A 16,800-nucleotide genomic window follows, 5' to 3' on the forward strand; every position below is an offset into this window, starting at 1 on the left:
TTTATTTTGTAAATAAGTACATTTCTTTTTTAAAAAAAATTAACACATCCATTATGTATTAATCAATTTTCTTTTTACATTTTTTATTTTGTATTGGGGTATAACTGATTAATGAACAATGTTGTGATAATTTCAGGTGAATGGCGAAGGGACTCAGCCACACGTATACATGCATCCATTCCCTCGCAAACTCGTCTCCCATCCAGACTGCTAGATAACATTAAGCAAAGTTCCCTGTGTTATACAATAGGTCCTTGTTGGTCATCCGTTTTAAATATAGTAGAGGGTACATGTCCATCCCAAACTCCCGGTTATACAAGGTTAGCATCTAATCACAGATGGAGGAAAGGGGATTGCAGAGCTGATTAAGGGTAGATTTCTCTTAGAATGTCTGCTGGTTGTTGAAAGTGACAGAAATTCATTTTTGCAGAAATTAACTGAAATTACAGATGTTTAAAGAGAACATATGGAGATTCTTCAAGAAACTGGAAATAGAACTGCCATATGACCCAGCAATCCCACTGCTGAGCATACACACTGAGGAAACCAGAATTGAAAGAGACACGTGTACCTCAGTGTTCATCACAGCACTGTTTACAATAGCCAGGACATGGAAGCAGCCTAGATGCCCATCAGCAGATGAATAGATAAGGAAGCTGTGGTACATATACACAATGGAATATTACTCAGCCATTAAAAAGAATACATTCGAATCAGTTCTAATGAGGTGGATGAAACTGGAGCCTATTATACAGAGTGAAGTAAGCCAGAAAGAAAAACACCAATACAGTATACTAACACATATATATGATATTTAGTTAATCAGTAAAGATAACCCTGTATGCGAGACATCAAAAGAGACACAGATAAATAGAACAGTATTATGGACTCTATGGGAGAGGGCGAGGGTGGGATGATATGGGAGAATGGCATTGAAGCATGTAAATTATCATGTGTGAGGCAAATCGCCAGTCCAGCTTCGATGCATGATATAGGGCACTCGGGGCTGGTGTGCCGGGATGACCCGGAGGGATGGGATGGGGAGGGAGGTAGGAGGGGGGTTCGGGAGGGGGAAAACATGTACACCCATGGTGGATTCATGTCAATGTATGGCAAAACAAATACAATATTGTAAAGTTAAAAAATAGATAAATAAACTAAAAAAAAAAAAAAAGACAGTGGTCTCAGAAGTCCCAGCCCCCTTAGGATTCTTGCTAATGATCTAATTTCCAGCATTGCAATATATATGAGGGCTCCTTTGTGGGAACTCTTCTGACACCCTAGAAGCCTGTATCTCTTGATGCCCTGGTGGCAGGTTTTCACTTTGTCCTCAACTCACTCATGTTCCAGGTGGGACTCAGGAGGAGAAAAGGGGAGTGAGGGTGAGGCTGGAACCCAGGACAGTGGAGGCCTTCACAGCATCTGGGTATTTCTGGATGCTGCCTGACGGCTGAGGATGGTAGTAGGGGGTGGTTCCTGGCAGAGCAGAGCAGCTCACCTCTTAACGTTCCAGTTCCAAGGCCTTCTGGAGACCATGGGGACCGAGGAGGGAGCTGGCTGGAGGGGGTTCTGGGCGTGGTGGACTCATGTCCAGGACAATCCTACGGTCTGCCCCACCTGCTGCTGGGTCTCTGACATGAGCCACACTAAGAGTGGGCCCCTTGGGGTCAAGGTTGACGCAAATTTGAGTATATATGTGGGAGAGTCCTGCAGGATTGTTCAGAAAATGGATTGCTGTTGCTGTTACTTTTCCGAGACCCCTTTAACGGCTAACTGTTAGGTGTCGGGCACCTTACACGTGTGTTGCGTTGGTTACATTCATGCATGCACACATGCTCAACACCAAATTTAAAATAACTCAATTCAAGTTGAGCTTGGATCAGTTTCTTTCTGTTTGATCATTCCGTCTTAGAGGGATACAAAGTTCAACCCTAATCTGGCTTGGAATTTTCTGTCCTGTTCTCAATCCTTCTGTAGAAATGGCAGGTATTACATACACAAACTGCAAATCTCCTGTCTTCCATGGTGCCTACATAAAAGCCATTTTGAGATGCTTTTTAATTAAAAAAACCTCTCAAATCATTAACACCTTCCCTGAGGAAACACCTCGAGCGTTGAGTGAGGGCGGACTTCTCTGCTGGCAGGGGGGTGCATGATTACTCTCTGTGGTCCTTCAGGGGCTGGCGGGGAGCACAGCCTCCGGGCTGTCATATTCATGAAGGCAGTGAGGCAGGGATTTTTATTTTATCTGTTTATTATCATTTAAAATATATTACAATTGTAACGAAGCAGAAGCAGGAATTTTAATTGTATGTGGCAGTTTAAAAAAGAAAAACCAAGCAGAAAAAACGCACATCAACCCATAATATAGGAAAACGCCATGTAGGCAAAGTGAGACTCTAAAGAATGGAATCTAAGCACACCTCTGAGAGAAGTTCTCTTTTCCTCAGTGAGTTGAAGTTTGATAAACTCTCCAAGCAACTTTTTTAAACCCTAAGATTCTTAACTGAAGCAAATGGATACCGTAGGATTGATTCTATTTATTTCTTTTCTCTCCCACCAGCAAAAATAAAAAACAAACCGCACCCCCCCCAAGCCCAACCAAAACAATGGTGCCCCCATTCCACGGGGCACTGGTGGTTCCTACTGCTTGTCTTTCAAAACTGTGAGGCTGACTGCATAGCTTCAGTCTCAAATATAGTCACTTACACAAAACAAATACGAGCTCATAACAAAAATGACTTGTTTAAATGAGTACTAGGCACCCAGCTCTAGACCTCTTCCCTTGATGGAGCCTCTGTCTACAGACAGGTACCCAGGGCCCCGGTGAACACAGCTCCTCCTGACACACAGGCAGGTGGCCCGCGGGATGTCAGCCTCCCAGGTGGCCCCCAGAGTGGAAGCTGTGAGGATGTGGATGGAGGGATGGGGGGTGTTTGTGTCAGGACTTGGGTCCCTGACAGTAAGGGCACCACAGGCAGAGGGTCCTCAGGAGGGTCCTCCCAGTTTCTGCCAAGTATCCAGCTGGCTGTTCTCATGGGACCCCCGGGCATGCTCCCGGAGACCCAGCAGCACAGCTGAGAAACAGTTCGTGCAACCTAGATAAGAATGGCTCATGAAAACATGTATTTATGACTAATTTGTTTTTTTTTGAAGATCTGCACTTTCCTGAGTAAAGCACACATCTCACATGAAGTCATTAAAGCACCAGGCCTCTGCCTCTTCGACTCCCTGCACCCAGAGGGCAAATCACAGTCAAGCTCAGATGCTGTGCTGGTGAAAACATTAACAGTGTGTGTCTGAAAACCGTGTTCCTCGTATCCCACCCTGGAGAGTTTCATCCTTGCAAAATGAGAAGCGGCTTCTTGGACGGTGAGGGACAAGGATAAAGATGCATCCCGTGGGCTTCTTGGGTCTGTTTGTGCCACACATCAGAGCTGTGGTGGTGATGGTCAGGATCCTGCCTGGCCTGGGGGCTTCTGCATCGCTGGCGCTGGATCAGCCATCAAATCTTCCAAATGTAAAAGCCACAGCCACTTTACAAGGTCCCATTCACATTTGGGCGTGACCATGGGGACACGGAAATCAAGTTCCTGAGGCTGAGGTTCCGGCTGGGAGAACAAGGCGCAGTGGTGGCCATGGTCCCTCAGGTACAGCGTCCCTGCATGGCCTCCTGGCCTGAGATGGCGTCCTCCCCGGCGAGGTCCTGGGAGCTCCTGAACACAAGGATGGAGTTTAAACCTTCAGAGCTGAACCCAGCTCGATCTTCATCACCTGGACAATGTCTGTCTGTGTCAGCAGCAGGAAGACTCTGCCATTGATGTGCTCTCAGTAAATAAATGCACACAAATAAACACAGTCTGCTCCTTCAGTCTGTTTGCCCGCCTCCAAACCCCCCACTGCCAAGAGCCCCTGGATGCTGAGCTGTGACCCGGACACCACAGGTTCCCAGAGCTCAGGGGACCACAGATCACAGCAGCATCTTAGTCCAACTGCTCTCGACAGTAAGTTCTCCCCAGAACCCTGAAGCTAAGTTACATTAAAAGGTGTTCATTCTGTTAAATGTGAACTCAACGTACACGAATTAGGCTAAATTTCTACTGTTACATTTTAAAACTTTTGGACTGAATTTGTATCAAGGGTCTTAACAATAACCCACTTTCATATATCAAGTGAATCTCCAGGAACGCTCATGAAAATGATGAGTGTTGAGGATTCGCTGATGTTATTTATAGCAGTGAAATACTGCAAACAACTGGACACGCCAGGAACAGCAGAAGGAAAGAAATTACGGTGGCACTGAGGATGGGGGACCGGCAGTCACCAAAATTCACGTCTCAATGAAATAGGTAATGACTTGGGAAACTTTTCATGGGTTGTGAAGCATGGGAACATGAGCTGATGACCTAGAAAGATTTGTTTTCATTTGTAAAATTAAATGTGTGTTATAGACCAATGGCAGAGGCTCAGGGATCAGACCAGTATGGGATGAACCTTTGCTCATGAGGCTCCAGTTCACCCACCAGCAAACTGCCCTGCCCTCTCGGTCTGGAAGGGGAAGCCCTGTAGACAGACCGTGTGCGGGCCCCTTTGCTCTGCATCGCTGCCAATCATGGAGCCCCTGCTCTGGGACAAACCTGGGCCAGCTGCTGTAGACACACTAACCGTAACCCTTGCAGGTCCTCTTACATTAGTTTGTGTTTTCAGAGTGGGGAGGAGAGAAGCGAGGCAAGCTGCCCGTGGTGACATTGCAGGTCTTAAAGGCCACACTGGAGCAGCCGGACATCCAGGAGACTGTGGACAAGGGGGTCCTGGACGTGGCAGACACAGAGGACACCTGTTCATGTGAGGCTGAGCTGGGGGCTGGGGGTTCCCTCCGCCACGTTCCCATCGGCAGCTCCAGACCATGGCCCTGATGCTGAGCTCCTTGCAGATGGAGGGCCTGGTGGGCTCAGAGGGGCTGGGGACCCACAACTCAGAGAGCACCTCCCTTGCCCCGCAGGTGCCCCGAACCCAGAAACCGGGAGTATGAGCTGCATGTCCATGAGCACGGTTTTCTCAAGAGTTCTAGACCAATGGCAGAGGCTCATGGATCAGACTGGTACGGGATGAACCTTTGCTCACGAGGCTCCAGCTCACCCATCAGCAAACTGCCCTGCCCTCTTGGTCTGGAGGGGGAAGCCCTGTAGATGGAGTGTGTGGCTTCTCTGTGACCCTCTGAGCAGGGGCGGGGTGGGGACAGATAGGATGGCCCTACTTCCACTTTGGAGCAGAAAAGTATCGCCTTTCCTGGGTGCAGGTCCGTGGCAGGCTCCCCCTGACTCCAGGGTAGTCACAGTACAGGGGCTCAGGGGCACCCCAGGGAGTGACTGAGGGATGTGTTCCAACTGTCCCTTCCGTGAGTGGCTGCAGAGCTGAGGCCATCAGCTCCAGTTGCAAGTCACAAAGCACAGCTCATGTCAGCAGCCCAGACAGAGGCTGCCCTGAGACCCCCTCCTGTACCTCCTGTACCTGTACCTCCTGTACCTCCTCCTGTACCTCCTCCTCTTGCCTGTACCTCCGCCTGTACCTCCTCCTCTTGCCCCCCCCAAACCGCTCTTATTTACACTTACGTAAACTGAAGCAGAGCACTCCTGGGTCTGTGCTGGATACATATAATTTCCCTGTTTCCTACCTCCCTCCTGAAGCACTTGGCATGCTCCTCACCGCCCAGCAGAGATCGCACAAACTCAGCCACCCGCAGCGTGATATGACAAGCCTGATTCAAAACACTCACCGGAAATAACACCTTGGGTTGTAGTCCTTCAACGTTTGAGTAAAACACACTTCACATCCCTCACACGCTTGGGGTTTAAACAGTAACCATCCAACCACATTAGTATGCACCAGCTCAGAAGTGACACCGGCTCCTACTGTCTTTTCTGGCCTCTTGTTCTAGGCTGACTTACATACACTTACAGTCACCATGGTGCAGTGGCAGCCTCTGTCTTGGTGGGGCCCTGGCATTCTAGAACCTTCTATCATCTGGCCTGCAGGGTCAGGAGGGCGGGGGGAGTGGCCGCATATAGCAGTAATGAAGGGACAGAGGAACGGAGGGCTGCCCGCCTGCCTTTTGCAGATCCCTCCCTCTCACCTGAGCCTCTAGGGCTTCCCCTGGGGCCTGGCCAGCAACAGGGACTTGGGAACTCTCTGCTGAGGGAATTCCCAGGAAATGATGTGGAAGCTGAAGCCCAATCAGTCAGTTCAGTCATTCAGTTGTGTCCGACTCTTTTCAACCCCATGGACTGCAGCATGCCAGGCCTCCCTGTCCATCACCAACTCGGGGAGCTTGCTCAAACTCATGCCCATTGAGTTGGTAATGCCATCCAACCATCTCATTCTCTGTCATCCTCTTCTCCTCCCGCCTTCAATCTTGCCCAGCATCAGGGTCTTTTCAAATGAGTCAGTTCTTCGCATCAGGTGGCCAAAGTATTGAAGTTTCAGCTTCAGCATCAGTCTTTCCAATGAACATTCAGGACTGATTTACTTTAGGATTGGCTGGTTGGATTTCCTTGCAGTCCAAGGGACTCTTGAGCCTTCTCCAACACCACAGCCTAAAAGCATCAATTCTTTGGAGCTCAGCTTTCTTTATAGTCCAACTCACATCCGTATATGACTACTGGAAAAACCATAGCTTTGATTGGACGCACCTTTGTTGGCAAAGTAATGTCTCTGCTTTTTCATATGCTGTCTAGGTTGGTCATAGCTTTTCTTCCAAGGAGTAAGCATCTTTTAATTTCATGGCGCAGGCACCATCTGCAGTGGTTTTGGAGCCAAAAAAATAGTCTCTCACTGTTTCCATTGTTTCCCTATCTATTTGCCATGAAGTGATGGGACCAGATGCCGTGATCTTAGTTTTCTGAATATTGAGTTTTAAGACAAATTTTTCACTCTCCTCTTTCACTTTCATCAAGAGGCTCTTTAGTTCTTTGCTTTCTGCCATAAGGGTGGTGTCATCTGCATATCTGAGGTTATTGATATTTCTCCTGGCAATCTTGATTCCAACTTGTGCTCCATCCAGCCCAACTTATATATACTCTGCATGTAAGTTAAATAAGCAGGGTGACAATATACAGCCTTGATGTACTCCTTTCCCCATCTGGAACCAGTCTGTTGTTCCATATCCAGTTCTAGCTGTTGCTTCTTGACCTGCATACAGAGTTCTCAGAAAGCAGGTAAGGTGGTCTGGTATTCCCATCTCTTAAAGAATTTTCCAGTTTGTTGTGATCCACACAGTCAAAGGCTTTGGTGTAGTCAATGAAGCAGAAGTAGATGTTTTTCTGGAACTCTCTTGCTTTTTCGATGATCCACCAGACGTTGGCAATTTGATCTCTGGTTTCTCTGCCTTTTCTAAATCCAGCTTGAACATCTGGAAGTTCACGGTTCACATGCTGTTGAAGTCTGGCTTGGAAAATTTTGAGTATTACTTTGCTAGCGTGTGAGATGAGAACAATCATGTGGTAGTTTGAGCATTCTTTGGCATTGCCTTTTTTTGGGACTGGAATGAAAACTGACCTTTTCCTGTCCTGTGGCCACTGCTGAGTTTTCCAGATTTGCTGGCATATTGAGTGCAGCACTTTTATAGCATCATTTTTTAGGATTTGAAATAGCTCAACTGAAATTCTGTCATCTCCACTAGCTTTGTTCATAGTGATGCTTCCTAAGGCCCAGTTGACTTCACATTCCAGGGTGTCTGGCTCTAGGTGAGTGATCACACCATCGTGGTTATCTGGGTCATGAAGATTGTTTTGTATAGTTTTTCTGTGTATGAAGCCCAGGGAAGTTGAATAACTTCCTCAAGGCCAGAAATGGCCAGCGAGTGCCCCAGGGCAGCTGTTCTCCACCCGGACATGCCCTGGAACCACCTCAGTTCAGTTCATTCAGTTCACTCACTCAGTCATGTCCAATTCTGCGACTCCATGGAGTATAGCACGCCAGCCTTCCCTGTCCATCACCAACTCCTGGAGCTTGCGGAACCACTTGGAGAGCTTTAAACACCATCTCAGGCCAGGCTCATGCTGCAGATTCTGAATCAGCGGTGCTGGATCTGCCCGAGAGTTGGGCATGGATTAGACTTCCAGGTTGATCCTAATGTGCAGTCAGGGCCAGGGACCCTGGGTGAGAGGACACCTGGGAGGAGGAGGCCTGGGTCTCTCTGGGGGGCAGCCTGCATCTTCTCCCCCTCAGAGAGTTCTGAGGGGTGGACACTCCACTGGGGCTGAGCCCAGAGCTGGAGGCAGGAGATGCTGGGAGTGGGGCTGAAGGAGACGATGCTGACTGCAGAGACAATGCTCAAGGACAGCCTTCCTACCCCAGCGTTACTCCCACGCTAGGCTGATCCTTCCTGCTGTGGGGCCGCCTTGCCAACTGCAGGATGTTCAGTGACATCCCAGCTTTCTGCCAACTAAGTGCCAGGAACACCCCCAACATGCACAACTGTGACAACGAGAAATGAGTCCAGGTGTTGCTGAGGTCAGTGGGTAAGAGCCGTGGCAAGGAAGGAGGGCTCTCCCGGGAGGGCTCTGTGCCAGGCGAGGGCTGGGGTCACTGTAGGGAAATACATATAGAAAAGTGCGACCAGGAATTAGCTAAGACACACCCTGGTTGTGTCTCAATCCCTGGCTGCCTGGGGAAGCCACGCCAGCACCAGGGTCCCTGGGCCCTCACCCCAGGCTCAGGGACACACTCCAGAGACGGTCTCTTGTAAACACACGCTCCAGCACCTACTGTTCTCCAAAAAGAGCTGAAGTATTGCTTTGATGGCTTTCAGAGGTTAAAATGTCCTCTTCTGGACAAACAAATACAAATTTAAAAAAAAGGATCACATTCCCTCTTCTTAGTACTGCGAGCCAAGAAATCACTGTCCATGTCAGAGGTAGACTGAGTTTTTAAATGGGGATAAATAATGTGCTAAACTGAAAAGTAAACAGAGGCACACTGTGGGCAGGTGGCCCAACCCGCACAGCCTCACACTCTCCTTCCTGTCTTCCGTGGGTCTGAAATTCTCTGTCTTTCTGGACAGAGATTCTGATTCTACTCAACCTACCTTTTTCCAAAGTAAAGAACAAGTTCAACGAAATCTAATGAGGCAGACTTTTCTGACCAGAATTTAAAATATCCAAAGGCCTGGATCATCGTTTGGCATCATCACTCAATATTGCTAGTCAGGATTTCTTCCCCCTGAGAATAAATTCTATGTTGAGCTTTGGGAGAAAGCCCATTTGCTACAGATTTTCTCAGCATACAGTAGGTGAACTTCACTGGGCCTCAGAGCAGCATCAGAAGGTTTCCCTTTTATGCTTCCCTTTGGCACGTGTCTCCGTCTTCATGTGGAGGTCAGCGCAGAGAACTGGTCACATGGAGCCAAGTCCACGGAGAAGGAGGCTGTTGTCCTGTCCTTTGTCTCTACCCAGGACTGCTGTGTGGTTGCAGCTGCTTTCCCGAGGTGATGGCGGCCCTGTTGGAGCCCAGGGTGGCTGACCTTGACCTTGGTCTCGACGGCGGCAGCACACCTGGTTCCCTGAGTTCTTGGGGGTGCAGCGTCACACAGCAGACACCCCGGTTTTGCTTTGGAAGGACACTGAGTCAGTGAGTTCTGGGGATGATGCAGCAGTTTGGGAAGACTAAGAAAGATGACATTGCACAGGTTCTGAGCTTGGCCCTTTGCCCCACCTGACTTCCTTCCCAGGCAACCTCGTGCAGACCAGCAGGCCCGTTTCCTTCAGTGGTGCTGCTGCTCCCTTAAATCTCTCTTGATGCCCGTGTTCCCATCTCACTGAGCTAGCGCTGTCGTGCGCCTGATTGTCCTGGCTCCAGGTCCACTGGGGACTGTGTCTCCAGCCCAGGTCTCTTTTGTCAGCCATGGAGTTGGTTAGTTGCCCGTTTTCATGGCCTGACTGTATAAGGCTGCTCTGCTTAGGCAGCACCATCCTGACTTTTTCTCAACACTCCCTCCTGTGCAAAGATTGTGTGGAAGTGACCATCATCTTTCAGAGCTAATGGACATGTAGGGAGCCCTTGGATGAGGCCGGGGCGATTTGCACATGCTGCTTTAAAAGGCATTTTTGAATGTAAGAAATAAAAGTGACCTCATAGACACCGGGCATCCCCGAGTGGCACCCTGTGACGAGTGTACACATCACATCTGCCCTCTTGTGCCCACGGATGCCTGGCAGGAGGGGCTGCAGAAAATTCCCCTCCTAATTCACCATGTGCTAGCACATCTGTCTCACACCTGCTCTGGCAAGACACTTGCTATAAAGATGTGAAAAGATATGACTAATTTAGCCCCTACTCTTAAATGCTTGCACCTATCTATAGAACATTTCCATGACCAGAGTAAGAAATACGCTCCCCAGGGACTACCCCTTGCATGGGTGCTCACCAACACGTTCCTAACGAAGGTTTCACAAAACAGTAACCTCTGCGATGGGATGATGTGCTGTCATCCGGTCTCGTCTCTCTGTTTAGAACCACTGCATTGACTTCACGGCCTGCCTGTGCTCTGAAAGAATCTGCTCTGGCAGAAAGAGCCAGAGAAACAGGAAAGGAGTTCAAAGCCAGCCCCCACCTCTGGGCGAGGTGCCAAAGGCCCGGGCAGCTAACAGAACTTGGAGTGGAGGTCTCCTTCCGGCCAGGAAAGCAAACAAGACGGACTGTCCTGTATTGCATCTCCTGCCAGAGACAACAACCCGCCTTAAGTCTCCTTGGATGGCGCTTAACATGAGGACCCACCAGTCATCTTCCATGCACCCTGTCCCTGGCCACTGAGCCCTGCTCCAGTCTCTGCCCCATGGGAACAAAGAGCAAAGGAATAGCGCTCTTCCCAGCCAGCTCAGCTCCTCAAGTCCTCACTCCCTCACTTGCCACTCTTAATGCAGACACGGGCTTCCCAGGTGGCTCATTGGTAAAGAATCCACCTGCCAACGCTGGGGATGCAGGTTCGATCCCTGGGTTGGGAAGATTCCCTGGAGGAGGGCATGACAACCCACTCTAGTATGCTTTCCTGGAAAATCTCATGGACAGAGGGGTCCAGTGGGCTACAGTCCATGGGGTCACAGAGTAGGACACGACTGAGTGACTAAAACACACACACACATACAGACATACAGTTTTCCCAAATCCCCTGCAGCCCAATCCCACAGCCCCAGTGGGAACCCTGTGACCTGGACACTCACCGCCAGCTTCTGCTTTCCCCACTTCCTATGCTTCCTGGTCGTGGACCCACTGGCCTCCATTCTTAGCCATGTTCTCTGGGGGTCGTGCCTGGTGAGGCCCCATCTGGTATTTCTGTCCCTGGTGTCACCTGCGGGCACCTGAACTCAGAAGGTCCCACAATAAATTCATCATCTTATCCTCCAGCCCCCAAACTGGATCCTGTCGCCAAAGTCCCATTTTTTGACGGCGCCACTGCTCTCCCATTCTTCTCGATGAAGCCTGTGGGCTGCGTCCCTCTGACACATCATTATCCTAATTAAGCACCGCCGTGTAGCCGAGGCTATAAAAGGAATCAGCCTGGCTGGTCTCACCTTTTCATCCTGTGTCCCGTCTACTTCCTGTGCTGCGGCTCCACCCGCCGAGCCCAGCCCGGCCCCTTCTCATGCTCACCTCCTAGTGGGTCTTTGCTGTTTGCACCTCCTTGAAGCACCAGCTTCACAATAGGACTTTCAGCCTCAGAACCTAAGACGTGGGTACTGCCTGACTGGCCTGCACACCCAGCCCAAGCCTGGCCCTTTCCCCACCCGAGGGCCACCTTCCCGGAGCCCAGTGGGCAGCGTGTTTGGGGGTGAGACGTCAATTCAGGACATGGCTCTCACTGTGTAACCTTAAGAGTTTCCTCAGTCTCTGGTGCCTCAATTTCCCTGTCTGTAAAGCCCACTTTTGTTTCAAAATCCAGCTCAAATGCCCTTGCCATTCAGCATTCATTCAACAAATGCTTACTGGGAGTTCTGCTTAGTGCTGGGCTTGGTTAGAGGCTCTGGGATACAGGCCCAGGGAGTGGAGTGAGGTGTCTGCTCACCTCTCAGGGTTCAGGGTCAGCTGAGTGAGCATCGACAATGTGTTGGACACGTTTATATTAAAATCTTAATCCATTTTCCAAATTTGCTGGCATATTGAGTGCAGGACTTACACAGCATCATCTTTTAGGATTTGAAACAGCTCAACTGGAATTCTATCACCTCCACTAGCTTTGTTCATAGTGACGCTTCCTAAGACCCACTTGACTTTACGTTCCAGGATGTCTGGCTCTAGGTGAGTGATCACACCATCGTGGTTATCTGGGTCATGAAGATCTTTTTGTATAGTTCTTCTGTGTATTCTTGCCTCCTCTTCTTAATATTTTCTGCTTCTGTTAGGTCTATACCATTTCTGTCCTTTATTGTGCCCATCCTTGCATGAAATGTTTCTTTGGACTGCAAGGAGATCCAACCAGTCCATCCTAAAGGAAATCAGTCCTGAATATTCATTGGAAGGACTGATACTGAGCTGAAACTCCAGTACTTTGGCCACCTGATTCGAAAAACTGATTCACTTGAAAAGACCGTGATGCTGGGAAAGATTGAAGGCAGGAGGAAAAGGGGATGACAGAAGATGAGATGGTTGGATGGCATCACCGACCTGATGGACATGAGTTTGAGTAAGCTCTGGGAGTTGGTGATGGACAGGGAAGCCTGGCGTGCTGCAGTCCATGGGGTTGCAAAGAGTCGGACACGAATGAGCGACTGAACTGAACTGAATCCATTTTCCCCTCTGTCTGGCGTCTTGCACCACGTGGTGACCTAGTTTACTAATAAACCTGAGGCTGACCAGCTCACCTGTGGCTGCGGGTGGACACAGGGCAGCAGGGAGTCATCGGGAATGAGAACAGGGGACCTGGGGCCTCGGGGTGGCGCAGGCAGAGGGGCCCCCTCGGGCACAGTGCATGGGGGGCTCACAGGGGCTGCCAGGGCATGTGCCTGGGGGCTCACACCGTACATGTTTCCTCACAGCAAACCCGTGAGACGGGGCTGAAGCCTCAATCACCACTGCCCCGGGGGGCAGGCAGGTGGTATACCCGGCACTGGGGAAGGCTGGGGGCGGGGGGCGTGCAGGGCCCACCAGGGGCTTCACGAGCTTCCTCAGGTCGGGTCTGCTTCTCCCTCAAGTGTGGACCTAGAGTTTGACATGGGGACTCTGCAACTAAGAGAAACCCGGCCGCGGGCAGGTCCACCACCCCCGCCCCGAGCAGCCTTTCAACCTCCTCCAGGGCCCATCCGGCCACCTTGCAGGCCTGCATGTCGGCCAAGCTGGCCCAGGGGAGGGTCCTGGAAAGGCTGGGCCGACAAGGACGACATGAAGACAGGCTGGTGCAGGGTCTGGGGCATCTGTGTGGCCAAGCGCCCTGCAAGAGAGGTAAGGGAGTGGTAGAGGTGGCCTCCTGGGGCATCCTCGCAGCCCCTCCCCGCCACGGGCTGACCCGGTGGAACCCTGGACAGATGGCATCACCGCCCAGGCATCACCCTCCCCAACACAGCCACATCGCTGCTGCTCTGTTTCAAAACCACAGTCATGAGAAACAGATGTTGTGAAGGCCCGAGACCATGGCCATTTGCTAAGTGGGTTCGAATAATCTCTGTGACCCGCTGATGGCAAGGAGGAGCTGGCCTGTCCCTGCACCAGCCTCTCTCCCTTCATCGGGAGGCAGGGAAGGCACAGAGCCTCGCTGGATGCAGCCCTAAGTGGACCGCACACCGGCCACCTGGGATACGCAGGACACAAAGCCCACTTCCCTCCTGGAAGCCGCCGCCTTCGTCACCATGGGCCCAGGTCCACGTCTGGCTCCCCGGGTCCCCTGGTGGGGGGGGCACCGGATGTGGGATGCAGCTCGGGATCCCGGGGGGACACCTGGGTGCCAGCTGCTACTGTGAGTTCCTGCAGGCACGACGACCTCGGGGGACTCAGGGAAGAGGCTGCAGCTGAGAGCGGAGCCCCAGCCAGGCCCTCCGAATGGGGTGCTCCCTCGGGACCAGAGCTCTGAGTGGCCTTGGCCCTAAGGCTGCAAGGGTGCCGGCCGCTCTCACCCAGGAGTCAGAGTCCACTTCTGCCCACGCTCCTCCCCAGCCTTTCTGAACAGCCTTTTCCACCTTCAAAAATGACTTTACTCTTCTATTATATCCAGACATTTAGATGGAGCTATGGATGTCAGTGGGCTTCCCAGGTGGTGCTAGTGGTGAAGAACCCACCTGCCAATGGAGGAGACATAAGAAACGCGAGCTTGATCCCTGGGTGGGGAAGATCCCTTGGAGGTAGGACATGGCAAGCCACTCCAGTATTCTTGCCTGGAAAATCCCCTGGACAGAGGAGCCTGGCGGGCTATAATCCATGGGGTTGCAAAGAGTCCGACAGGACTGAAGCGACTTAGCACGCACGGATCTCAATTCCCTCATTATTTTGCTTTGAATATACAAACAGGTAAGGACAAAATCACTACAGAGATTCCAGAGAAAACTCTAGACTTTATGGTGACATCTTTTAAGATTCTTTCAACACGCATTAGCTAAGTAAAGCTGTTGATATTTTAAAAGGCTCTGAAAGGGAAGACCACAAAAGGAACTGTCTTTGGCCCTCTCAAAGTCTGCCTTTACTAATGTAGCAGACAGGGTAAGTAAGCAGTGCTCAGTCGCTCAGTCGTGTCTCATTCTTTCGTGTCTTTACTATGGACTACAGCCCACCAGGCTCCTCTGTCCAGGGGATTCTCCAGGCAAGAAAGCTGGAGTGGGTTGCCATGTCGTCCTCCACGGGAATCTTCTCGAGCCAGGGATCAAACCCAGGTCTCCTTCGGCTCCTGCACTGCAGGCAGAGTCTTTACTGCTGAGTCACTGGGAAAACTCTATCACGCATATATTTCCACCTCAAATTAATTACAGTTGTTAGTAGGTGAGGTTGCCCTGCATTCTACACACTCACAGTCACCTACAGGTTAGTGATCAGAGAGGGAGCCTATCCACCTGCCCATCTCTGCCTGACCACAGCGCACAGACATCCTGCATCTTTACTCCTGCATGCTCTCTATAGAGAGAGACAGACAGCAGAATTGCGGCCTTCTCCCAAATTCTTCTGCTCCAGTTGCCGGCAGCGGCAAATTCATTCCTAGATGCGAACTGTCCGACACTGACCTTTTTAGTATGTAAATAGGTTATCTCCTCTGAGTCGTTCAGCCAGCAGTGTGTAAGGCTGAAACTTCACGTCTTCTTCACAAAGCCAGTAGGTTTACAAGTGTGAATGTTCCTTAATGAAGTCGTCAGGTTGGACAGGAGCATATATGAAACAAGCCCTGGAAAGCCAGGGAGGAAGCGTCACAGAGCAGAGGCCTGCAGTTCCCAGACATGCGGAATCGCCAGGGCTTTCCTGGGAAGCCAGGAGTTAAAAGCTCTGTGCTCTTAGGGATTAAGACCTGAGCCAAAGCCTGGCTTTATTCTGGAAAAGAACTGCCGTATCCATCAGCTGGTTGCTTTTGCTGAAATGCCACGGGCTTAAAAAACACATCACATATGTCTCAAACCCATGCCCTGAATGAACCAATCACGTGTGGTTTCCAAGATGTCAGGATTCTGAAAAGACACCAGGAGTGAGTCTCATGTTTTAGAGGAACAAAGATGTCCAGTGGCAGTGATCACATTCCTGAAGGCCTCTGAAATGCAAAAAAAACAAAACAAACAAAAAAAACACACCAAACCTCACTGGGCTCCCAAAAAGGAAGTTTTCCACACATTCATTTGGGAAGCAGATTGCCTTGGGCGCTGAGCAGTCACTGGGAAATGAACCCAAGGTGTATTTGGCAGCTCTGTTGAACAGCACTAGACTCCTCCATCTGCTGCTGCCCACGGCTGCCACCCTGGAGGACGGGGATGCCGTTCAAGTGGCGGGATGGCCTTGAGGTCACCACTCAAGGCAGGGAGGGGGCCAGCGTGGTGCCGAGCACTTGAGCACATTGTGCTCTCAGGTCTGTGTCCCCACTAAATGAATCTGTTTGTTTGGGAGAAGGTGGAGGCTGGATTTCCTGAAGGTTGAGCAGAGCTCAGGTGGTGCTAGTGGTAAAGAACCCACCCGCCAGTGCAGGAGACAAAATGAGACACGGGTTTGATCCCTGGGTCTGGAAGATCCCCTGAAGGAGGACATGGCAATCCACTCCAGTATTCTTGCCTGGAGAATCCCACAGACAGAGGAGCCTGGCGGGCTATAGTGTTGCAGAAAGTCAGACATGACTGAGCAACTAATATTTTCACATTCTCACATTTTGACCTAGATGCTAATTTTACATATTCATGATATCTTACACAAATGACAGTTTACCTAATTTCCAAGATTGGCTGGAAGCTCTGACATCTATCATGTGCCTATGTGGTGGGATAAGAGATGGGATAATTTTCTGGAATTACTTAATCGACTATTGTTTCCCATTTATATGATTATAAGATACACGATTTAAAAATTACATATTTTATAAGTATTAGTAAAAATACCTACTAAGGAACTAGGTCCAGGTAACTTCTAAGCAAGTATTCCAAACCTATCATATTGGTGCGTGTTTGCTAGGTTGCTTCAGTCATGTCTGACTCTGCAACTCCATGGACTGTAGACCGCCAGGCTCCTCTGTCTATGGATTTTCCAGGCAAGAACACTGGAGTAGGTTGCCATGCCCTCCTCCAGGGGATCATCCCATCCCAGGGATCAAACCCGCATCTCTTACATCTCCTACATTGGCAGGCAGTTTCTTTACCA

General features: G+C 50.3%; 1 protein-coding gene across 1 annotated transcript in view; it reads right to left on the reverse strand.

Moving 5' to 3' along the window:
• Nucleotides 1-3,604: 3,604 nt before the first annotated feature.
• Nucleotides 3,605-16,800, reverse strand: part of L3MBTL4 (L3MBTL histone methyl-lysine binding protein 4) — a 227,270-nt gene continuing 214,074 nt past the window's right edge. The window contains 8 exon segments of the mRNA XM_081561578.1: nt 3,605-3,738; nt 3,741-3,825; nt 5,675-5,758; nt 5,959-6,029; nt 12,855-12,860; nt 12,975-13,109; nt 13,301-13,420; nt 13,887-13,994. Coding sequence (XP_081417704.1) covers nt 3,647-3,738; nt 3,741-3,825; nt 5,675-5,758; nt 5,959-6,029; nt 12,855-12,860; nt 12,975-13,109; nt 13,301-13,420; nt 13,887-13,994 — 701 coding nt within the window. The 3' untranslated portion in view covers nt 3,605-3,646.

This window comes from Giraffa tippelskirchi, chromosome 14, assembly GCF_054371585.1.
Source record: "Giraffa tippelskirchi isolate mGirTip1 chromosome 14, T2T-mGirTip1v1.2.pri, whole genome shotgun sequence".
NCBI lineage: Eukaryota > Metazoa > Chordata > Mammalia > Artiodactyla > Giraffidae > Giraffa > Giraffa tippelskirchi.